The sequence below is a fragment of the Callithrix jacchus genome, chromosome 15, assembly GCF_049354715.1.
Source record: "Callithrix jacchus isolate 240 chromosome 15, calJac240_pri, whole genome shotgun sequence".
Lineage (NCBI taxonomy): Eukaryota > Metazoa > Chordata > Mammalia > Primates > Cebidae > Callithrix > Callithrix jacchus.
Genome location: NC_133516.1, coordinates 52,790,001 through 52,814,983, shown reverse-complemented (window position 1 = coordinate 52,814,983; position 24,983 = coordinate 52,790,001). Strand labels below are relative to the sequence as shown.

Genomic DNA, 24,983 nt, shown 5'->3' with positions numbered 1-24,983 from the left:
AGAGAAATTGTTAATATGTGTTCCAGCTTGTCACTTCTGCCTGTGTGAATAAAGAAGATAACCGTTCCTTTGGGAAACTATTTCGGGAATTGAGCAACAGATATGCTAGCCAGAGAATTCTCTTAACTGTAATTTTCCTTTTTGTGTGTACTCTAAAATAACATCCTGTTGGGCTCCTCAGTGCCACTGCACAGACAGAGCACAATTGCCACAGCCCAGGTGGTGTTAATATGGGACAATCCCCCCGGGCACATGTCGCCAAGAGTTGTACAGCTTGTTCAGTGTCTCCGTCCATATGGCAATCTGTCCCATTCACAGGAAGGCGTCGGGGCTGCGCCGGGCGGGTACTGCGGTCAATGTAGTGTGAAGAGCAGGCCTCCACTCAGGCAGCCTCTGTTGTGCGGTTTGTTGTATTGTAGATCTGAGTTATGACGCATACACACTCACGTGCACTCTCTCAACTAAAAAGAGGCCTGAGAATAGCCTTGCTGGCTTTCCTTTTCTCCTCCATTATTTTTCGAAGCACATGGTTAACTCAGCAGGTACAGTTCTTGTGTACGAAATATACTTGGTTCATAGAAAGTCAGATAAACACACACATTCACAGGGACCTTTCTGGGTGGGTGGTTGTGTGTTAATGTAAGGACTGCCTGCTTGTACTGGGATTCTTCTAGAAATTGGTGGGTTTTGTTCTTCTCTTTCTTCCTCACCTTTTTTTTTTTTGTGTGCATTTTCCATTGTGAAAACTATTTTGATTGTTCAGTTTGGATTGTTGGCCTGATATTTTTGGTTTCTAAGTCTTAAAGTGAAAGAAGGGAAAGAGAAAAGAAAACCATTATCAGCCTCAGAAATCTGAGAGTAAAACATTGGCTGGAGGTGTGAGAAGTGCAGAGAAAGAATCAAGAAAACAGAGATTTTCCAGTGAATAGGGAGAAATATAGGGACTTTTTTAAAAAGGCACTTTGGAAAATTTACCAGGAGGCAAAAAGCATTCTCCATTTATATACCCGAGCCTTGTTCTGCTTTTGTGTAACTATTTGTGTTCTTGTTTGGTAAACAAACAGACCCCATAGCAACTGTAGCTGATGATATTTATACTACCTGTAAGACTTCCCTAAACAAATAGACAGACTTTTTATGACCTTCAAATTTCATTCCTTTTATAGTCTTCAAGGAAGTCAGTCTAATGGCAGGCTGATCTCTCTCTTTCTGTCTATTGCTTTTTTTTAAAGTACTTTGAGGTATGTCTTTGAAGGAGCTTTTGTGTATTGTGTATTTTACATCTCGGCTGTGAATGTTGAGTTTTTGAAGATGTATTATAGCAGAAGGAAAGAGAAACCTGAAGTGTTTGTGCAAATGATGTGGTATTTGCTTTCAAAGGAGTCGTTTTAGCAGTCTGTGGAATTCCAGGCTATACATTCAAAAAGTGAATACTCCACTGAAATCGTGACCGTAGACCTGAGAATCAGGCAGACATTTATGTCTGTGACTCTACTTTCATGTCTGAAATATTGACAGAAACGTTGTGGTACATATGAGCCCCTATATTCAACTTACATTTTTCCATATGAGTCAGATTTATGACAAGAACAAGATGTCTCGTGTTAAAGATCAGTGTGAGAGAAAAATGGCAGTTTACTTTAATTAGAAAAAAATTGACACCAAGAACTGGAATAATCCAGTGGCGTTTGAATAAATTAGAGGACTGTACAGACAGAAATAAAAAACCAACAAGGATAAATGGGAAGTTGTCCAAAGTTTAAGAAAAAATATGTTCCTAAGTGGGACAGAAGTCACAGGACACTTCCAAGGTGTATCCATTCAACCAAACTTAGCAAGCTCTAACCGCGGGCCAGGTGTGGTCCTAATGTGGGGATGTAGCTGTGAGCTCCACAGTCTGTCCTTAGGGAGCTGACACTGCAGTAGAAGAGAAACAGAACAAACAAATCATTTGCATAAGAAAAGAATGGTTGGCTTGGCATGATGGCTCATGCCTGTAATCCCAACACTTTGGGAGGCCCAAGCTGGCTGATCATGAGGTCAGCAGTTCAAGACCATCCTGGCTAACGTGGTGAAATACCGTCTCTACTGAAAACACAAAAAATTAGCCTGGTGTGGTGGCATATGGCTGTAATCCTAGCTACTCAAGAGGCTGAGGCAGGAGAATCACTTAAACCCGGGATGTGGAGGTTGTAGTGAGCCGAGATCACGCCACTGCACTCCAGCCTGAGCAACAGAGTGAGCCTCTGTCTCAAAAAAAATAAAATAAAATTTAAAAAGAATGGTTAATTTCTGGAAACAGAAAAAGTAGGAAAGGAACTGTTATTTGTGGGGCCGAGGTTACTGTTGGGGTAAGCTGGTCTGGCAAAGCCTGTAGGTGACCTGGAACAAATGTGAATAAGGAAGGGAAGATCCCCTCCAATCTAAGGACACAGCAGAAGCAAAAGCCCTGAGGCAGAGGCAGACATGGAGGATATTTAGCTGCATTATGAACCATACTCAGTTTCATGTCAGGCCAGTCTGTTGTTTGGTGGTGGTTAGTGGAATGTGGCCTCCAGAGTCTGGAGTGAAGAATGCAGGCTGCTCACTTAAGTTACTTAAAGCTTTGTGTGCCTCAGTGTTCACCTCTGAATTGGGTATGCTACCAGCCCTTACCTTGTCTTAGATCAAATTATGAGGATTAAATGAGTTAATACATGTTTTAGTTGCTGAAACATAGTAGGTGCTCAATGAACAGTAACTGTTATTGTTAATTATTATTAAAGCTATTTATTCATTCAGACCACATTTATTGAACGTTTATTATATACTAACTCTATAGTTTCTGGGAATTCAAAGATGACTACAATGTAGTTCTTTCCCTTCAGGAGCACACAGCTAAGCAGAGAAACAAACATGGAAATAGACACTTGCAACTCAGTATATTATTAATAACTATGGTGATAGAAGCATATACAAAATGTAATACAGGGCATGATTTGTTAAAAATAAAAATGGGCCAGGCATAGTGGCTAATGCCTATAATCCTAGCACTTTGGGAGGCCGAGGCAGCTGGATCACTTGAGGCGAGGTGTTTGAGACCATCGTAGACAATATAGTGAGACCCTGTCTCTACAAAAAATACAAAAATTAGCTGAGCATGGTGGTGCATGCCTGTAATTCCAGCTACTCAGGAGGCTGAGGCATGCGAGTCCCTTGAACCTGGGAGGTAGAGGTTACAGTCAGCCAAGATCCCACCACTGCACTCTAGCCTGGGCGACAGAGTAAGATTCTGTCTCAAAAAAATAAAAGATAAAAATAAGCACTAGTGGAACACCATCGTGTGTGTATATTCCCCCCACATCTGCCTACGTGAGATTTTCTAACACAGTGAACTCCGCAAAGGGAAGGTTTTTTCTCTCTTGTCTATTGCCACATCCCCATCACCCAGCACAGCCAACCTGGCATACAGTAGGCATTAAATTTCATTACAGAGACTACATGAAATGTTGAGAGGAAAGTGAACTAATGAGATGTCAGAGGTCAAGAACCCATTAAGAGTACTTCTATACTTTCCACTCTTTGGCCACAGGTGCTGTAAGACAGGGGTTCCCAACCCCCAGTTCACAGACATGCTGGTCTATGTTCTGCTAGGAGTCAGGGCACATGGCGGGAGGTGAGGCAGGTGAGTGAAGTTTCATCTGTATTTACAGCTGTTCTGCATTGCTCACAATAGCATCTGAGCTTCGCCTTCTATTGGATCAGTGAAGGCATTAGGTTTTCACGGTAGTGTGAACCCTGTTGTGAACTGCACACACGAGCCATCTAGGTTGCATACTCCTTATGAGAATCTAATGCCTGATGATCTGTCATTGTCTCCCATCACCCCCAGATGGGACTGTCTATAATTGCAGGAAAATAAGCTCAGGGCTCCGGACTGATTCTACATTGTGGTGAATTGTATAACTGTTTCATTATATTATTATAATGTAATAGAAATAAATGCATGATAAATATTAGGTGCTTGAATCATCCCGAAGCCATTCCCTGCTCCCTGGTTCCTGGAGAAATTGTCTTCCATGAAACCAGTCCTTGGTGCCAAAAGGTTGGGGACCGCTGCTGCAAGAGAACCTGGTTAGCTGTTGTCAATACCTGTAGATGCTCGGAACCAGGAGCAAGTCGAAGTTTCTGCTACAGTTACATCTCAGTCTTCAGCTTGCCTCAGAATCCCCTGGAGGAATAGCTAAAGTACAGGATGCTGGGCCCCGCCCTTCATGTTTTTGATTCAGTAAATTGGGGCAGGGCCCCCAGATTTGCATCTTTTACAAGTTCTCTGGGATCATACTCTGAGAACCACTGCCCTACAACATCTCCACCTGCTATCCTTATGGTGTGGCATTCTGCTAAGTTCAAAGTGACGGAGAAGTGATCTGGATTACCATTAGGAAAATCCAGCTTTCAGTGCCAAACTCAATATTTCGGAGAGAAAAATTCTCAAGACTGGCACAATATAAGTATTTTATGCAACAGATTTTTTCTAAATTTTATTTCAATTTTGCCCTTAATCTCATTTGTAAGTGCTTTGCTTTTGTCTTAGATTTTTTTGTGTTTGTGCTTCAGTTCTCTGCTCTCATTCTCTTCCTTTCATCACCTGAGCTCCTACTGATACGTTAGGCCCAGATCAAATGTTAGAGTATTTGTGTTCCAGCTATCTGTTCAGTTATCACTCTCTCCCCAACTGGAGAACTGGGTAGAACTCTTTCTGAGGATGAGGACTCATTTATAGTTGCAATCAATGCCAGTGACCACCAAACTTGATTTTTCACCCCATTAGGGGTGTATAAAATGTTGAATACATACCCCTATTAAATATATTTATTAATCAATTACATACATGCTCCTAATATATTACTTATGTTATAAAAAGTAGTGAAGAAGAGGGTGAGAAATGTGTATATACATTTCCAAGTTCTAATATGAATATGTATATACAGAAATCTTAACATTATGACTCAGTGGGTCATATGCATCCCAATTTTGGAGACTGATGTGAGAACCCAACAGGATTCTCACAAAGTAGGTGTTTAATAAAATCTGCTGAATTAAAGGTGGAGAAGAGCTTACCCCACTGAATGATAATGAGGCATCTTGTACTTTAGAGAAAGGAATGTAATTACGTTAAGTAGGGAGTAATTCTATGGAAACACACAAGCAAGTGCCCGATCGTTTTGAGCCATTTTGTATCTTTGGCTAACTTGTCCCTTCATCTCCCGTTTTCTGGTCTGGTCCTTGTGTGTGGTTCTTCTACTTTTGGAGTCTGATATAACTCTTAGAAATCTTGTGCTGACTTCCATAGTGTACTGGGGAGGGGAACAAAATAAGAATTAATATCGGAACTTTGTTTATGCTCTTTGGTTTTTTTTTTGGGTGTCATTGGTTCCTCTGACATATGGACAAGGTTCCACATAGACCCTGTGACTCACCAGTGCAAACACACTTGCATTGACATAATGAGAATGCCTGCCTAATGGTGTTAATAACTTTTGGATTAGTTATCCCTATGTCTTTATTGACACAGTTGCTTATACCACTTTTTGGAAAGGATTCTGTTTTCTTAACAAAATCCCACTGTTAATACTGCCAGTGGTAAACTCTTAGTTACAAACTCAGCATAGCCCTCACTGGTGTCAGAAACAAAAACTGGACCTCTGCCCCTTCTTGTTCTTTTCCTTTATTTATTCCTTCACTCATCGCCTTGCAAATACAGGCATTTTGTGCTTGTCATCACCTGCTCTGTGTTTGCGATTGCATTGTGATCCAAACACACCAACCAGCCTCAGCTACCACAGCTCTGATCCACTGCTCCATTCTCCTGCTGTGCCACCTACTCCTGGCATCTGGGAATCAAGATGGCACCTTTTGCCCAGTGTGGTTGAAAACGGAGGAGGCAAGGGAGATTGGTGACATGGTTGGTGATGAAAATGACTGCCAGACTTACTACCTTTCACAGCATATAGCCTCAGGTTCTTGCTGTGGGTAAAGCAGCCAATTGCTAGTATAACATAGGCAGCTTACAAATGAAGCCTTTAAATCTGAAGAAAGAAGCTTCAGCCCCAAAAGCATCAGACACACTGCCCTGTGTTGCTGGGGCCTTTACGGGTCTTTGACCCATAAGTCCAGAATGACCCTGAGGCTCTTCCGTCCCCAGTGAACATTCAAATTAAAGTATGTCTTCAGAGACTTGCTCCTGAGTCAGTGTCAACCTGCAGTTAGTCCAGCTACAAACTTGATCCTCACGGAAGGCCTATTCTATGAGCTTGTGCTTTTCCAAACTTGAGTCGTTTGAATATGTGCTTCATTGTCGTGAGGTTGGTCCTATCTGCTTATGTTATTATTTGTATTATTTTCTTTAAGTCAAGTCATGTCTTACATAAAATGAGCCTCATTCTAAGAAATGATGTCTGTGAAACCAGAAGTTGGAGACGCTACATATATTTTGGTCTGTTACAAATTAAGATATATCTGCAGATCTTCAAAGTATGCTTTCTTGTTCCACTTGACATTGTGTGGACCCCATCGAGTGTGTGCATATCACAAGTTGGGATGTTTTGATAGGTTTTCCTCATTTTTCAGAGGGAAGAGACTTTGACAATATGGTACTGTGCCAAGTGCACGGAAACCCTGCCTTCATGGTATGCCCTGATTTTCTTGAAAAATTCAAGTCTGTCACTTAATCTTCCTAAAAAGTGGATTCGTGACTGCTTTTCCTCAGATACATCCTCAGGGATATGAACCAGGCTTAGAAGATACTTAAAGCAGACCTGGGGTTTGAGGACTCTGAAGTTTGAGATGCTGTCAAACTCATTGAATCAGTAGTTTACACTGGGATGTTCTTGATCAGTGTAATATCTGGCAAACATATCAGCCAACAGATCTGTGCTGATGTAAAATTGGTGTTTGTTAAACAGAAACAGCAAGTGACCTTTTCCCTGTGCTAACTTCCTTCAGCCTTACCTGGTTTGTTATGTTTCAGAAAACAAAGGAAATACAACCTTGCATTAATGTTTAAATAACTTCGGGCCAGCAAGCATTTCTGTGAGTTTGCAAGTATTACTTGGTGAGGTTGCCCAGTGCCTCCTTTTTCCATATTTATCTTCGTTCATCCACCTTGCTTTTCAACCCACACTTTATAGAGAGGGCATCCTTGTGACTGTTTCTTTGAGCACAGACATTTTTAGTTCAGATTAGAGCAGGGAACACCCAAGATCCTTGGTACTCAATTTATGGACCATGGCCCAGCAGCTCTGGGGGCTTCTTCCACATGCATAGTCGTGCCCCACCCCACCACCCAGAACCACCCAATCAGATTTGTAGCTGTAATAAAGTAGTGCTCCTGGAGAAGCGCTACTCTAGGAATAGCAATGAAAAAGGAAAGTTCTATGCCCTTTTCCCCAGACTCAGTTCTCACAGTCGCTTAGGGTCCAGTCAACATTCTTTGAGTCCTTCTCCTACCATTCTCAATTTTTGGCATATCTGCATATGCTTACTACTGTCTACTTAGTATTGTTCATAAATTGTCTCACTTAAATAGGTTGTGTAAAAAGTAACTACTGAGATCATGTTTCTGATGTACTCATAAAACCTTTTTCCGATGCAGATGCATATATATTCAGAATATGAAAGTGAGGGTATACCACACAAACCTACCCAGCACACCACAAATGGGCCATGTCCTAGGACAGCTATAGAAAGATAATGCTGTATTTTTTCCAGCATAATTTGCAAATCAAGAAAGAAGGGGAGTTAAAAAAAAAAAAAACCAACTCTGGACACAAATGGTTAAATAGCTTGTATTTCAGATGTAAAGTTAGTTAAGGTAGTCCTCACATCTCAAAGCACAATATTGAGAGCAGATAATAACAATAATCTCCATCATTGTTTAAAAGCACAAATCTGGCACTTAATAGACTAATTCACAGTCACTCCAATTGCAAGTTTTACTCATGAATATCATATCACAAGGGAATGTGAAATCCTCTAATTAAACATGATTTGAAAAGCAGCAGAAAATTGAGATGATGAGCGTTCTGGGGAAGGAGAGTCAAGGATTCCCTGCATGAGAGAAAGAGAGAGAAGCGTGTGCATTTGTTACAGTTTGTAGAGAACTCCATCTTTATTCACTCTAGGGTAGGCCCCTTAATAGGCTTTAATGAGACACCCTTCTCTTTGTGGGAGGATTACAGAACCCATTGTCAACTTACTTTTGGACAAACTGATTAATAAACATGTAGGGTGGTGGTTTTCTGCAGTGAGTGAGAAGCGAAAATGAAGGCAGTGTGCTAGAAATGCAGTGTCTAAGTTGTCTCCCAACTCTTCAGTGGGAAATAAGAAGCCCATCTGCTTCTCAAAGTGTTTTCAGTGACAGTTAAGGAGAAAGGTCATTTTTACAAAGCTGCTAGGGAAACGCATGCAGCGCTTACATCGTCGTTTCTCCAGTTCCCACGTCTCATCTGCTCTTCTTTGGGCAGGTATAAGACGTCCCCCGCCCCCCCCCCCCCCCCCCCCCCGCCAGTGCTACAGTATGGAATGTGAGGAAATGACCTGTCATTCTATTTGCTGTAAGAGACTGTGATTGGACTTCCAGCTGATTTTGAGGAGATACACAATAGTATAAAAAAAAGCGCCGGAAGAATCAACTGCCAAGTGGAAAATGGTGCTAAGTATTTAAGGAATCCTCTCTTTGAGATCATCAGTCTACCTTGCTCTTCTTAGGAAAAGGTCGTTGCGATCAACTTTCAAGGCCAGCTCATCTATTGGTATCATTTTGTGTGTCCGAGCATGTTTCATTTGAGTTAATGATCAAATATTTGACAAATAATTTAGTAGCAGTTAGTTTTTGCAAATTTAGTGATTTCAAATCAGAAGTCTGATTATATTTTCAGATGTGACTTCATCACTAGAATATTCTCAGATCAAATTCATATTCCCATCTTCAAACCTAAGAAGTATATGATATGATAGTACAATCTCATTGAAAGTAAGGCATGATAGCGAAGTCGCAGGCAGGGAAATGTGATAAGAACTGAAAAGTGAAGAGAGAAAAGAGAAAGGATAATTTTGTATAACTTGTCATTGAAGAATCAGCAAATAAATGTAAAAGCTTTAAAGTGGTAGTGGCTTCCATTGACACATGCCATTGTAGCCTAAGTGTAGCCTAAGACACTCTAGTAGACAGGCCTAAAACTGTGTATGAAGAGAAAACTTTCTAGAAACCCAAGGTGTCTGATTTAATGTAATGTTTCAACTAGGAATAAGCAGTCCAGACAAAAATCACAGGCTGGGATGGACCTGAAGGAGGATTCTGTGGCATACAGTGTTGTTAGGTAGACATACAGATGTGCATGCGGACATGAGACCAAATAATTTGGAAGGGTAACAGAGAGAGAGACGTGGAAGGCTTTTGTCAACAAAATGGCTTTACTGATGAGTATGCTGGGTGCCTGCCTACCTCAGGGTTGGAGTTCCATAAATGTTGCCTGGGTGGATGAAAGAGCCTAAATGGTGGGAACGGAGAAGGTGGCCAGTGGGGAAGGGAGGAAGGCAGAACAGTCAAAGGGGGTGGGACAGGGGATGTATCATGCTTTTTGGTGTGTGTATTTGCAGTGGGTCAGGGATGTGTGAGAGGGGAGTAGCAACCAGCCCCCTCCTCCACAGCTGTGATAAAGACACTGTTACTCCTTCCTGGAAGGCTTCATTTACTCCTTTAATGGATATCCATTCAGCACCTACCTCGTACTCATGTTGTCAATACCAGCATGTGCCATTGGTGCCTATTCCCTATGCCATCTGCATATCCTTGGTGGAAGTTTGGTGGAGGTTTTACCACTGGGAGGAGCTCTTGTGTGATTCTCTTCAGTTTTCAAATGAGGGAATTGGAGGGCAGAGCAGTGAAAGGACCTGCAGGCTTCCTGGTTACAAGCAGAGCTATAATGACAAATTAGGCCTTTGGACACTGGGCTCCCAACTTTTCCTGTGTAGAAATAGCGCTGGCCCTCAGTAAAAGGAACGGTTGCACTTTATTTACATGTTAAGCAGAGAGAGCCACATAGCACCTAATGCAAAGGTTTTTCAGTACACAAAGAATCAGCAGGATCTGGGAAACAAAGTTGCTCCTAGGCACTTATTCTTCAAAAAGTTCAGCTGCTGTGGTTTCGTTTTTATTAAAAAGCTGTCTCCCCCTACCCGTCAAACCTCAAAATTTATTTTATAACTTAATATAATTTCAAAAGTTGTTATATAGTTTTAACTATAAATTCTTTTGAAAACATAGGCAGTATGTTAGGAAAAGAGAAATCTAAGAAAAAAAATGAAATTTAAAAAATACCAACACTTAAATTTATGTTCAGTTGAATTTTGACAAAAGTATCAAACCATTCATTGGGGATCGAGTAGTGTTTTCATCAAATGGTGCTGAGACACCATTCAAAAAAATTAAGTTGGACCCCTGAATCCTATCGTATATAAAAATTAACGTAAAACAGACCCCTAGGCTTCAATGTGAAAGCTAAAACTATAAAGCTCTTGGAAGCAAACTTAGAAGTAAATCTTTGTTACCTTGTATTAGGCAATAGTTTCAGAGATGTAACACCAAAACAGAAGGAACCAAAGAAAAAATATATAAATTGGACCTCATCAGAATTCAAATGTTTATGCTTTAAAGCACACCGTAAAGAAAGTAAAAAGACAACCCACGAAACACGAGTAAATATTTGCAAAAAGACAACCCAGTTAAAAAATAGGCCAAGACTTTGAATAGACATTTTTCTGTGGAAGATACACACATAGCAGTCAGCATGTGAAAATGTGTGCAGCCTCATTAATCATTAGGGAGATTCAATCAGAAGCACAATAAGGTGCTATTTTCTAGCTGTGAGGATGGCTAGAATAAAGATACATAACAAGTGTTGGCAAGGATATGGAGAAATTAGAACCCTCACACAGTGCTGGTGAGAATATAAAATGCTTTGGAAAGTGGTCTCAAAGTTCCTCCAAACGTCAGCCATAGAGTCACCATAGGACCCAATAATTCAACTCCTAAGATATCCTGTAAAATTGAAAGCAGATAGAGTACACGTACGTACGTGTTCATAGTGGCATTACTGACAATAGCCAAAATGTGGAAATAGCCCAGATGTTCATCAACAGATGCATGGATAAATGTGCTATGTATGTACAATGGAATACTATTCAGCTACAAAAGGGAATAAAGTACTAATAAATGCTACAGTGAACCAGTGAGCCTCCAAGGTGTTATGGGGAGTGAAAGAAGCCGGACACAAAAGAACACATGTTGTATGATTCCCTTTATGTGAAATGTCCAAAATAGACACACCTCTGGAGACAGAAAGATTAGTTTTTGGCAGGGGCTGGGATTTGGGAGGAAATGGGAATGACTGCTAATGGGTACAGGATTTCTTTTGAGGGATGATAAAAATGTTCCAAAATTAGTTGGTGATGATGGTTATACAACTTCGTGAATATATTCAAAACCATTGAATTATACACTTAAAATGAGTGAATTGTATGATATATGAAACTGTAACTCAGTAAAACTTGAAAAATGTATTTCTGCAATTTTGAGTGATTGGAGAACAACCAACATAGTCTTCTCTAATTTAATTTATCAAATAGCCTGCCAGTGAAATAAAATACAGTTTATAATTTGGGCAAGATCTCTTTTTGGAGACAGTCTTGCTCTGTTGCCCCAGCTGTAGTGCAGTGGTGGAATCTCGACTCACTGTGGCCTTTGTCCCCCAGGTTCCAGTGATTCTCCTGCCTCCTGGGTAGCTGGGATTACAGGCCTGCACCACCACACTGGTGCCCAGCCAAGATTTCTTTTTTTTTGGTGTGTGCAGGGAGGCATAAACCCTAATGGTCACAGATGTATGTAGCCTTTTGCTACAGATGAATCAGAAGTTTGGAGAGGAGGAAAACAGGCAAATTTGGAAAAGGGAAGACATAAAAGACAGACATGAGAATTTGGGTCAAGGCACAGGAAAAGCTGGGAATCTGCCTTCAGGTGAAGGGAAAGTTGGCATTTCAGTTGGCAGGAAATGGCTTGGCAGACAGCAGGGTCGCTCTTCTCATCTCCTTCAGAGATTCCTGCCTTTTAGTTACCACAGGGGAAATGTGGATTACAGGACTGACAGTGTAAGGATCACTAAAGAAAGACTGCAGACAGCAGAGTTGAGAAGTTGTCCTTGTTTAGCAGGTGAATTTGATAATACCAGTTTCAGAAAGCTTTGGTTAAGTAGGACATTCGGAAAGTAACCATGAAGTCACCATAAGGAACCCTAACCATTATATAAAATCGTCTCAAAAACTAAGGTCGGTGTTGAAGACTTTGGGTGGTCTATTTTGATAGATAAAAAATAAATAGGAAAAAATACCCTACTTAACTGTCATTGAAAGTGACACCTTCGGCCAGGCGCAGTGGCTCACGCCTGTGATCCCAGCACTTTGGGAGGCTGAGGTGGGCAGATCACCTGAGGTTGGGAGTTTGAGACCAGCCTGACCAATGTAAGGAAACCCCCTCTCTACTAAAAATACAAAAATTAGGCGTGATGGCACATGCCTGTAATCCTAGCTACTTGAGAGGCTGAGGCAGGAGAATCACTTGAGCTGGGGAGACAGAGGTTGCAGTGAGCTGAGATGGTGCCATTGCACGCTAGTCTGGGTGGCAAGAGTGAAACTCTGTCTCAAAAAAAAAATGATATCCTTATATCCTACTGAATATATAGTATATTTGGTACCATGTAATGTCAGGAATTATTACATATTTATATGTAATTATACTTTTCATGGCAAGTTGGTTCTTTCTAATCTGAAGTGCTATCACTATTTTTGTGTTAAAATTATATTTAATTTTTACATATCAAGGATTATCAAGAAAAATTTAAATTAACTGGCTTTTCTCAAATGCATACTATCTGTGTTTTATATATTCAGAATAAAATTAAATAATAGAAGTGTCATAGCGATAGTTTCTTATGCTTTGCATAATTCTGGTCTTTTTACCTACAAGATTTTTTTTTAAAAAGGCAAACACCAATTGAGTGTATATCCACACAGAAATGAAATCGAACAACATATTTACTGTCTGTTCATTCATAAATTTACCTAACATTTATCAAACCCATGATCTTTTTTTTTTCTTTTTTAAGACCCTATCTCGCTCTGTCACGCAGGCTGGAGTACAGTTGTGCGATCCAGCCCGCTGCAACTTCTGCCTCCCGGGTTCAAGTGATTTTCCTGTCTTAGCCTCCCAAGTAGCTGGGGATTACAGGTGTCCACCACCACAGCCGACTGTTTTTTGTATTTTTTAGTAGAGATGAGGTTTCACCATGTTGGTCAGGCTTGTCTCAAACTCCTGACCTTAAATGATCCACCTGCTTTGGCCTCCCAAAGTGCTGGGATTACAGGCATGAGCCACCATACCCAGCCTCAAACCCATGCCCACCTCTGTTGGAGATGCTGAGTATATGGAGATGAATAAGTGATCCCTGCCCCTAGGAATTTTCAGCCTGGGAGTTTGAAGTAAAATACACCGTGCTAAACAACTGACCCTAAAGTTTAAGAGTTTAATTTTGGGACAAACATGTTTAAATCCCGTAAAAACAAAATGTATCTCTCTTCATCACTGACCCTGACAGCTTTTCAGAAATGATACTTTACGCATTGGCTAGTCTACCCTTGAACAATCTATTTAAATTATTAGGCTCATTGCTTTATTTTACCATCAGATGCTCAGATCATCCTTTCCCTACCAGGTTTCATCCTGTAAAAAATGTAGCTCTAAATTAACTCAATATAAAAACATGATTTTCCTTATTTTTATTTCCCTTCTTGTCCTTTTTGGCACGACCCAAAAGGCAGTAAGAATATAAATGCTTGTTCCACTTTTTTGAGAAAACAGAAAAGCTCCCATTCAGAGGGGCAGCTGGCATTGTCCAGTGATGCTTCATGTAGAATGAGTGCAAGGCTAGAAGCAAGCTGCAGCCACACATGCAGCCGGGTGTGTGGTATTCACCATGCCACTGTTAGAGCACACGGCAGACTGGAAATCCAGTCCTGCATAACACTTGATTCTTTTTTTTGCTGCATACATATATGCATACACACATATCTGTACACAAAACGAATAGTTGCCCAGTAACAGTTCCTACAATGCTCAGAATTAAAACTTCAAAAGATACAAAAAGTGTGGTGAAAACTGAGTTTCCCTGCTACCTGCTATTCCTACTCTCTGTATCCCTCCCCAGAGGCAAGAGTTCTTCCAGTTTCTTATGTATCTTTCCAAAGAGATGCTGTCAGGGCACCTGTGCCAGCCTGTTCTCTCTCCTTCCAAAACCAGACACTTTATTTCAGACAATTGTGTATTCTAAGTATCCAGTTATAGATTAAATATTAAAAGCAAATGACAACAGTGTGTACAGTAAGTTTCCATTTTGAAAATAATAATACATTAGAAGAGAAATATAATATAAACCAGAATGGTAAATGATGCCTAGGTTGGGGTATGCGGGGTGCACTTCCTTGATAGCCACAGCAGTTTAATATGGGAACTTGTATAAATAAGAGCATGTAATCTTTTCATAATAAAGAAATTGTTTTAACGAAAACAGATTCACAAGCAGTCTTCTGAATGTATAAATGTGTACCCGTGTGTAAAGAGTTTGAGTTTCTTTAGACTTCAGGCACAACTGGTTGCCTTCTAAGGCCCTAGTGAGTCGTTATCTGTCCTTACTTTGAAGTAATGATAACAAGTTGAACTGAAAGTAAATTCTTAGATGGGAATAGTTTATATTCAGATCTTGGGTCCTTCACAAGTGAGTGAACCAAAAACAGGATAGGGAACAGCAAACATGGTGTTAAATCCTACACATTTTGAGTCCAAAATCCTGCTAGTGAATGCATATTATTATTTTCTCTCATATTATTATTTTCAGTGTAACCCAAGAAGCACAGCCATTTAACCACTTACAGTTCTTAACTAGTAATATTTTTTATCCTAACTAGTTAAGGCTCCTGGTTTCCAAATAGAAAATAATCACACAAAATGTATATACTGGCTAAGAATGTACTCAGCATGTAGCATTTTTCAAGAGCAACTTGATGGAATATTCACAGTTAATTTTAAATTTAGGTACTCATTAATTGAGTGATCCTATTTCTCTGAATGTATCTTCTGGTAGCAGTCAGTTGTTATATATTGGGATATTTAACCTGGTAAATTTTCTTTCTAACATTATTTGCAAATATAACAAACATGAAGAGAAACTCAGTGTCCAAAATAGAAAGATGTTGAATAAATTTTGTCATATAACTGGAGTTAAGATGGCATGTAATGAACTATTGCCCATCAGTAAATAAGGTACTTGAAGATGAGTTCAGAACATGAGAAAGTATTTACGAAGTTATGTTATATCTAAAAGAACGATGTAAATATTCATACCTTACCTTATCAAGTATGTATTAGAAGGTAGTTTTTTTTTTGGGATTTTCCAAGTTTTCTACAACAACTATATATTAATCTTTTAAAGTTCTAAGAATAATTTAAATAATCTTAATAAAATTGCTAAAGAAAATAATTATTAAGTTTAGGATCTTTTTATTTTCTTTTTAAGCTGTGGAAGAAAAGTTTTCTTTTTATATGATTTTCTTCCCTCTTAGAATATCTGAAAATTCTACTATTGAAGTATTCTTTTATTTCTAATACTGTTAGCAAGTTTTTAAAGTTTTATTTTTGCACAATACCGATTTTATTCATTCACAGAGCTGAAGATGAACACAAGTAGGTAGTCATTCTTTCCTTGAGTCCAAATGCAGTTTTACTCCCCTAACTGCTTAGAGAATATCCTTTTATTGTTTGGCTATATCACTATAGCTACTTGAGTTCCCTTATTTTAATACTTTCTTGTATGAGGGGCACTTTTCTGTATTTTTACAAGTTATTTTTCTATCTTTTGTTTGCTTGTTTGTTTTTGTTTTAAGACCTATTTTCTATGTTAGGGCAAAATAGCTTGTCATTATCTTTAAATTATATTAGATTCCCAGCAAAATCATTACAATCGTTGATCAGGTGTAGTTCTGCGTGTCTGTGTGTTTGCTTTTTATGCTCTTTAGTTTGTGTTCATAATACACTTGTTGTGGATTGGACAAGTAGCATTTGTGTACATATGCTCTATGAATGCGAATTGATAAAATACATGAATATACATCCTGATGGCAATATGAAATGAAATACAGGCCTCTCGCGCACACGCGTGCATGCGTGTGTGTGTGTGGGGGGGGGGGGGTCATCGTTGACTGTGCTTGAAGTTCAAAGTCAGGCAGAGGCAGTTGAATAAGTTGTAAAATAGCCCTTCTCGGGAAGGGTATGCACTTGAGTACGAAACAGAACTCTCAGTGTTAGTTTTACATTTCTGTTTGATGGAATGTAAGGTTATGGAAACAACTGTAAAAATTATTTGTCTGAAAGAAGTCTGGATACAGAAATATAATAGAGAAAATATTTGAGAATATGGTTCATCGGTGAGTGCAACAGATACTCTTCCCCAAGCACCACATGGTATGGATCAAAGCATCCCATGACGTGGATCTGTGTGGCCAAATCATTACGTATTGATTGGAACCCCACTGGAGGATTAACCCCTTCATGTTCATGCCAAATTTTCTCTCACTCTTGGTGTTAGGAATTTTAGGAGTATAATCTTCTTTGCCATTATTAGCTTTTTTTTTAAGCTAATCATCTGCTTGGATATATTTTTCTAAATTATTTTGGTATTATTCTAAATTATTTATACTCTGCTGGATAAAATTAACGGGAAAAAATATGTGATTATATGAAAGCAGTTTCTAGGGGAAGGAAAGAGGAAAAAATGGATAATAGTCCTTGTAGATATAGCATGAGAATCTCAAAATCAAGTACAGATTTTATAATTTTCGTTATGTAGATGAAGTAAGTTCTAGCTTTTTAAAGACTGCTTCGCAGTCTGAGTAAAGAGCTTTGCATCTAACAAAAGCCCATCAAACACTTTTTCATACATAGATGTACATTTCTAACATTTGACTAAACATATTTAGGTACACTTTAACTCTTGCTTTTAGCAAACAGTGCAGAATTAGTCAATTACATGGGGTGGGGGAAATCACAGATTTGTCTTGTCCACATTTGGCCATGTGGGCTCCTCCTACCTTTTATATCCTCGTCTGGTGGAATGGTTCTTGGCAGCAAATTCATTTTCTGGTCTTCTGTGTGTTTTCTTTCAGTTTGTCCCATGAGGAGCACCCCCATAGCCATCCTCTCTATGGACATGGTGTGTGCAAGTGGCCAGGCTGCGAAGCAGTGTGCGAAGATTTCCAATCATTTCTAAAGTAAGAATGATTTTATTTTTTTCTTCTTTTACATAGCCATCACCTCCCACGAATGCTTTTGCTCATAAAATGCCTTTTTGATGAGTTTCACTTCACCCTTTTGCGAGTGGACTCTAAATCATAAGGTCCAGTGCACTGTCATAGGAATAGTTACAAAATCTATTGAGGGTTGTACTACAATGGGAAAAAGACTTAGATCTGAAGGCATAAGTCTCAGTAAGAGCCTGTGTTTACCCGTTTTTCAGAGTGACAAGCATTTTCTTAAAAAATGATCCCAGTATTAAACTTGCAGTTATTTAGCTTTTACTTTTATTCATGTCCTTACATAAATCAATAGCATGCACTATATTTTTATAAAATTGGTGTCAATTACTAGCCAATTGCATCTTGGTGATTGGGCCCATTCTTTGTTATACAGTTGACTTTATAAATGTAGAAAGTGGATGCCGAGGAAAGCTACCAATTTGATTCTTAACTTCCTATATTGGTATTAACTTTTGTTCAGAGTCTTGTCCTTATAGGGACAGTGGACTAACTTTAATTTGAAGCTATAACACCGATAAAGCATCTCTGTAAGGAAATACATTAATCTCATAGATGAAGTAAAATGCTTCTATGCTATCCCTTACTTGTGTTACCTTGTAAGTTAAAAAAGAAATTAGACCAAACTGCCCTGCATTTTTGTATCATATAAATATATTCATAATATCATTGAATCATTAACCTGTGAATTGAATATAATGTTTCATGATATTATAGACATCATTTGATAAACATATGCACATGTATAACTATAACATATATGCCCATGTGTACATCTGGGCCTGTGATGGTTTTCAAATTCGGTGTTGGGGACCATTTCCTTCTAGCTTTTCTTTCTCATTCAAGCCCCAGGGAAACAGGGGTGAGCTGATTTATGTGCAGGTCTCCAGTTTTGTGTGGTCTTTATATGGTTAGAACAATCTCTGCATCTATCTTTATGGACCTGGATACAAATATTGTAATAAAGCCATCCTTAGAGAGATATCCAGTGTTACCTGCAAGCAGTTTTGGTGAATATAATTTTTTTATTAATGAATGGAAGCCTGTGAATCTATTTTGTAGCTTCCTTGCCTCAGTATTATACGAGAACATTATGTGATCATTGAAAACTTAAGTACTTACAGATATTTTAAAAGAGATGTCCAGAATTGCTTCTAAATATCAACAACCAGAGCAGCATTGCTTTTAAATTAAGCAACAACCCTTTACAATTATTATTATTCAGATTAGTGATATTGGGCTTTGTTTTGTTTAGAAATCACTCACTATAGAATCTTTGTTTTGTTGTTTTCCTGATCATTTGCCTGATCATATTCGTATAATGATAAAAGAACTTGGCAGAAGCCACTTGTAAATTTCTGATTTTTTACTTCTACATCAGTGCTAGGTTTGATAAATATCTTGGTACTAATTTCCCCCATCTGTAGAATGGCTGATAAATAAACACCTGTAAATATGATTTATTGTCATAAAGTCTCTAGAACTATAAAATTGCTAGCTCAGGGACAGGTATCAGTTTTAGAGTCAGAAAGGGAAATGACAGTCTCTGGACTCATTTAAAAAAGTTTTTTAATGGTTAAAGTATTTTTACCCTAAAAAAAATCCTCAAATTATAGGTTCATTTATTATGTAAGCTGATAATTAGTCTATATTATTAGGAGATTTTATATAGATAGATAGATAGATAGATAATATATATATCCCGAAAAGGAGAGAGAATGATTTCAGTATTAAAGAAAATAAAGATCATTAGAATTGGGGCCTAGGCTCAATTCCTATAAGAAAGCTCATTTCTCTTCTGAAGATATTAGGAGTCTGGCACTTGTATAGGAAACCACCTATCAATTATTTATTAATGGTTTTGCACATGACACAGCGTGTTCTCAGTTCCAATTCTCAGTGGAATTGGAATGCCCACTATCAACCTGCAACTATTGCTTAGTTATTTCCTGATACTTATTTATTGACTTATATTTGTAAGACGACTTTTGTTTGTAAGTTATAGAAACCCAACTTAAATTGGCTTAAGTGAAAATAATAAGTGGGGGATAATTGGCCCCTGTAGCTAGGAAGTCCAGTGGTAGAGCTGGCTTCAAGTGTGGCTGGATCCTGATATTTAACCAAGGTCGTTGGAGTATTGATTGTCCGTTAGCTCTGTTTTTCTGTGTTGCCTTCATTTGGGAGCCCTTTCCAAGTGGAACTGAAGAGGACAGGTTTATCAGTCCCACAGTGCACCTCTTTCCCTGTAATTCCAGAAAAAGCCCTAAGCAGTCTTATTGACCCAGATTGACTTAGGTATTCTAGCTTTCAGCCAATGACCTGCCCAGGCTTGCATCACACACCGCCTCTAGAACAGAGGGAGATGTTCACCCCACGTGAAGCACGTGGGGACTGGAGATGAGAGTTGGTTCAAGAATATAAAAATGAATACTATAAAGTAGCAAAGGGAGAGCAAATGCTGAATAAGAAGAAACCCCCCCCAGATGCTTTCCCAAGTTACACATTAACTGGTTGTATATGACAAATTCAGGATTTCAGTTTTCCTCTACAACATGATTTTAACTCTTGGAAATTCAGAGTTGTCTTCAGGTATCAGGATCTTGCCTAGTACAGTGGAAAATAAGTTAGTCTTCTTGTAGATTCACATCTCCCACTTCAGTCTAAAGGGAAATCAAATTGGCTTTGATGAAACCAACTTTGTTTTCCATTGAACTGAACTGAAAGAAGCTAGCAAACTTCTTGTGGTTCAAATAAAAACCACCTGGCTTCTTTGAATGATGTCACTGGGGGGGTCATTGTCATCAGAGTGTGATGCATCAAGTACTTTTTTCAGATTGCTGGATTCGTAGATCCTGAAAACATCTTCAGTTGTTTCAGTGGGCCAAAAGCTTTCTAGTCTACGCTTCTCTTCAATTCTCTCTCTCTTTTTAGAAAGGATTTCTTATTGTTTAGACAAATTGATAACAGTGTTGCTTGGATTCTCCTTAGTATTCTTACTCAATAAAAGGTAGCATCGCTTTGACCTTGATTTCAGTGTTACTTCATAGAGTTTTTTTTCACCTATTTTCTATTCCCTCCCTAGTAATAATTTATTATTAAATAGCACTGAACCTTAAAACAGGCATAATCCCAAAGTGCTTCACGTATATTAATTCATTTAATCCTCACAACCAGCTTATGCTCATATTGTAGTACTATTCCCAGCATCCCATTAAGGAAACTAAAGCCCAGAGAGGTTAAGTGATGTACCCAAGGTCACACAGCTAATAAGAGATGGAGCCAAGGTCCAAACACAGGCAGTCTGGCTTCAGAGGACTTACTCTTAATTGCTGCATGATACTGCCTGGTTAGAGGCAGTACTTTTCGTTCACAGTTTGTTTTCTCCTTGGCAGTGGATGTAAAGAAAGTTTTGGAAAAAGGCTGGTGGGGTAGTGAAGACACTGTTAAGATGTTCTTTGAACTAGCCACATATCATCTGAGCCTCAGTATCAGCACATGTGATTTGAGATGGCAACCACATTTTAGCATTGTTAGGAATAAAAGATGCACCAAGCAAGCCACAATGGCTCACCCCTGAATGCATTGGGATGCAAAGGTGGGAGGATTTCTTGAGGCCAAGAGTTTGAGAGCAGACTCGTCAACATAGCAAGACCCTGTCTCTACAAAAACAAAAAACAGCTGGGTGTGGTGGCATGTGCCCATAGTCTTAGCTACTTGGTAAGCTAAGGTGGGAGGCTCACTTGAGACTGCAGTGAGCTATGATCATGCCAGGGTACTCCAGCTTGGGTGACACAGCAAGACCGTGTCTCTAAAAGATAAATAAATGAATGAATAAATAAAAGGGACATCATATAAACTGCCTAGCCCATACTAGACACTCTTTAAAAGCATTAGAACTTCTTAATCTACTTAGATACATTTATTTTTTAGGATGGGTAATCTTAAATATCCCAAAATTTCTGACCTTCTACCTAGGAAAAGGAGTTGTGACTATACAAAGCATGGATATAGCCAAAGAAATTGTTCTGTAATAGAACATTTTAACCTCTGGTAAGAAGTCCCACACAGAGGGGAGGGCATGGCACATTTTTTTCCAGAAAGGGGTAGGCATAAATATTTTCAGCATTGCAGGCCATACAGTCTCTGTGATAGCAACTCGACTCCGCTCTGCCATTGTGGTGCAAAAGCAGCCATTGATCATGCGTAAGGAACAAGTATGGCTGTATCCCTTGGATGAGAGTTTGCTGGAACATTTTTGGTCACCAACATGTCTTTAGCTGAGGAACGCTTTTGTGGCTCCAGACACAGCTATCCAGGGTTATGTTAGCTTGGATTCACAGAACCCTCAAGTTAATCATATTTGGAGGGAAATACCCATGTGTGTCATGCCCCATGATTTCATTGACCAACCATGGTTTTTATACTTTCTAGATCTTGGGTTCTTTCACCTAGTTTTTAGGGTTCATACTTGGGGAGAGGAAGTGACTTTGCCAGGTAACAGCTTTCTGGTCTTCCTCAGCTCCAGATTAATAAGCTGTAACTGTTCCAGAGGCCAAGCTTGGTTCTTCAGGATAAAAATCTCATCTGTCAATACTGTGCCACTGTTAACAGAGAGAGGGGTTCATAGAACAGGGGCTGGGGTGAGGGGGGACCCACAGGTCTAAACCTGAAGCCTATTTTTTTTCCCTCCTGAGGAAGAAATACCATAACTGTTGGTAAATCAAAACCAGAGATTTGACACTTTTCTGTGATCATTCTGCCGCGTTTGTTCCCAAGGTGAGGTATACCACAGGGCCCTTGATTTCAAAGATAAATACTGCACAAATAACCATCCTGTTGTCTTTCCCTCACCACCAACAGAGGGACACTTTATCAGAATCAGCAGATACCCTGTCTATTGTACGCATTTATTTCTCTGTTTCTTCTGAAAACAACTTGCAGTTCTAGTGTTGATTTTTTTTTTAATCTATCAACCATGAGTTATGTGAGTGTTGCATTTGTTAGCGCTAACTGTTAGCAGCAGGTGCTCGTGCTAACTCTAATGAAATCGCCCAGCCCTGTATTGCTTGGAATCCTCCGATAACAGAAAAACAAAAATAAGTCCCATATCATCCACAGACCTGAAGCTCCTCAGCATTCTTCCTTCCTCTCCCCACTTGAGTCCTTTTTTTTTGTTCTTTTCAAACCAGGTGAAAGATAAAATCTTTACTAGTAAAAATGTGGATTTGTAATTCTTCCCTTTCTCCCCCCCCCGCCCCACCTTTTTTTAAATGCTCATACAGTGCATTGGCAGAATGAAGAATAGATTTGAAGGTTAAATCCTGACCGCATTTCCCTGTTTTGAACTTAGAATGTAAAATCAGAGGCAGGCCCATAGTTTCACAAACATCAGGTACTCTTCTGTACTTGAGGGAAAATGTTTTCATTTCTCCATTTTTCCTTTAGGCGACCACTTGTATAACATCTACTAAAAGTATCATTTATATCCTTGCTTAGTATACTATTGGAAAAGAATTTCTTTTCTTTTGACGATTTCTCACAGAGAAAAACTCCATGCAAAACAAAACAAAAATTCCCTTGCTCTTTAGTCAGATGTATATAATTTATGAAAGCCAAAACAAACTGTATACGTGCTCTAATAGAGAGAGAAAAATGTTGACGAAAATGCCCAGAGATGGAACTTTGACCCTTTCCAAAAGGTCGAAGGCTGCAGACAGTAGAGGACATTTCATTGGTAATTTGCTTTTTAAATTTTTTTTTCTGTGAATTTTACTTTTCAAAACTGTGAAGAGTTTTATGTAAAAGAAACTACTAAGTGTGCTCTGTAATGTTTTCACAAGTGTTTTTATCATGGTAACATCTTGTTTACTTTAGTTCCCTGCCTAAAACTACTTGGAACATGTTAAGAAAACATTTCAAGAAAGCCTCGACAAAGAGGCTTTTGTTTAACAGCCACCATGAGGCAGCATGGATCACAAAGGTGTTAACTTTCAGCCCCTTAAGCACTTCCACATGAGATTCCAGCAACTATGTTTGTGGTTTTGGAAAAACAAAGTGTATGTTAAAGAAACCAGGTATATGCTAATACATGTCGAAGGAGGCCGGATATCATAAATTGTTTGAAACCCATTTGTGGCTCTCGGCTTGCACGCCTGAATGTTCTGCAGTGAAATTACCTCTAGTTAGTGCAGGAGACCTCAGCCATGTAGAGGGAATAGCCGTCTATAATTGTGGATGCATGCAAATCAAATTCCAGCCTCACAGTTTAAATCTCAAGGAGATGGGGATGAAAATTTTCCCCATCCGATCCGAGGTGACAAGTCTTTGAGTCTTGCAAAATGAGCTGTATATTTTTATGAATTTGACTTTTCTACTGATCATGCATTTTTTATTAGTTTTAGAAAAATTAAAATAGGGTGTCACCAAAAAAAATTTTTTTCCCCCTTTTAACGTGTCTTTTTTAACCTTTCTGACATGGCTCAGGAGTTCAAGACCTTTCTTAGTCCTCGAAGAGGTCAGAGTGGCCTAAATACCACAGTGCCCTCTAGTGATATATAGAATATTAGATAGAAAAGTTTAGACAAGTTTGCCAAAGATAACAGGCCCAGTGCCACCACTTTGCTCAAAAGGAAGCAAATAACATTTGAACGCATTTTTTTTTCAACAAACAGATTTTAGTTAGAAATGCAAATGAAATTTAAATTTTTCTTGTAGGCTTTGAAAACATTGGAAAATTTTTTGAATGTCTACTTATGCAATTAATTCTGCATATAACTGCATATGTGCATGTGGTACGTCTCTATTACTGTAGATGCATTGTTGAGTGTTCTTATATTTTCAGAGCCATTAGTTAGCTTAGGTATTTCATGTGATCATTTCCGGCATGTAATTAGAAGGCATTACTTAAAAGACAGGGATCATCTTTGCTCAATACTTTTATTGACACTGTCTACCATATTACGGCCATGTCTAAATGGTAAAATTTATTATTAGCAATAGTGTCACAAAAGTCTGAGACAGCGATTTTCCTTTCAATAAAAGTAGTTAAAAACCTTTTAGAAAATCCATAATTTTGATTGCTGGTACTTCATAAATGTGTAACTGGTACTTTTTAGCTGTCTCTTTAGGGAAAAATGAGTTTTATCACCTGCGGTACCTGGGTTAATGAAATTGTGTGTTGGAATTTCGCCAGGATGAAAGATGAGATCATTCCAAGACACTAATATTGGCAACAGGTCTCATAAAAAGCTCTGACTCTTGAGTGAAGTATCATTAGATTTTTTTTATTATTATTATTTTATTTAAATTGAGAGATTAAGTTAGTTGTCATTTTCAAAGTTTCTGTACTAGTGAGATTCTCATTTGGCATTACGTTCAAAACCCAGTGACCTAAAAACCTGTACGGAGCCAAGAGAAACAGAGAAATGTCCATCAGTGCCTAGTACAAGAATTTCCTTGCTTCAGATTTCAACTCCAGTTCCTGTTCAGCCCTTTACAAATCACGACTCTCAGCTCAAATTTGAAAT

General features: G+C 38.9%; 1 protein-coding gene across 28 annotated transcripts in view; it reads left to right on the top strand.

The window, feature by feature from the left end:
* Positions 1-24,983, top strand: part of FOXP1 (forkhead box P1) — a 635,694-nt gene that overhangs the window by 562,053 nt on the left and 48,658 nt on the right. For all 28 annotated transcript variants that reach the window (XM_054245862.2, XM_078351479.1, XM_054245865.2 and 25 more), the window contains one exon: positions 17,311-17,415. In XM_054245862.2, the coding sequence (XP_054101837.1) occupies positions 17,311-17,415 (105 nt within the window). The remainder of the gene's footprint in view (positions 1-17,310; positions 17,416-24,983) is intronic.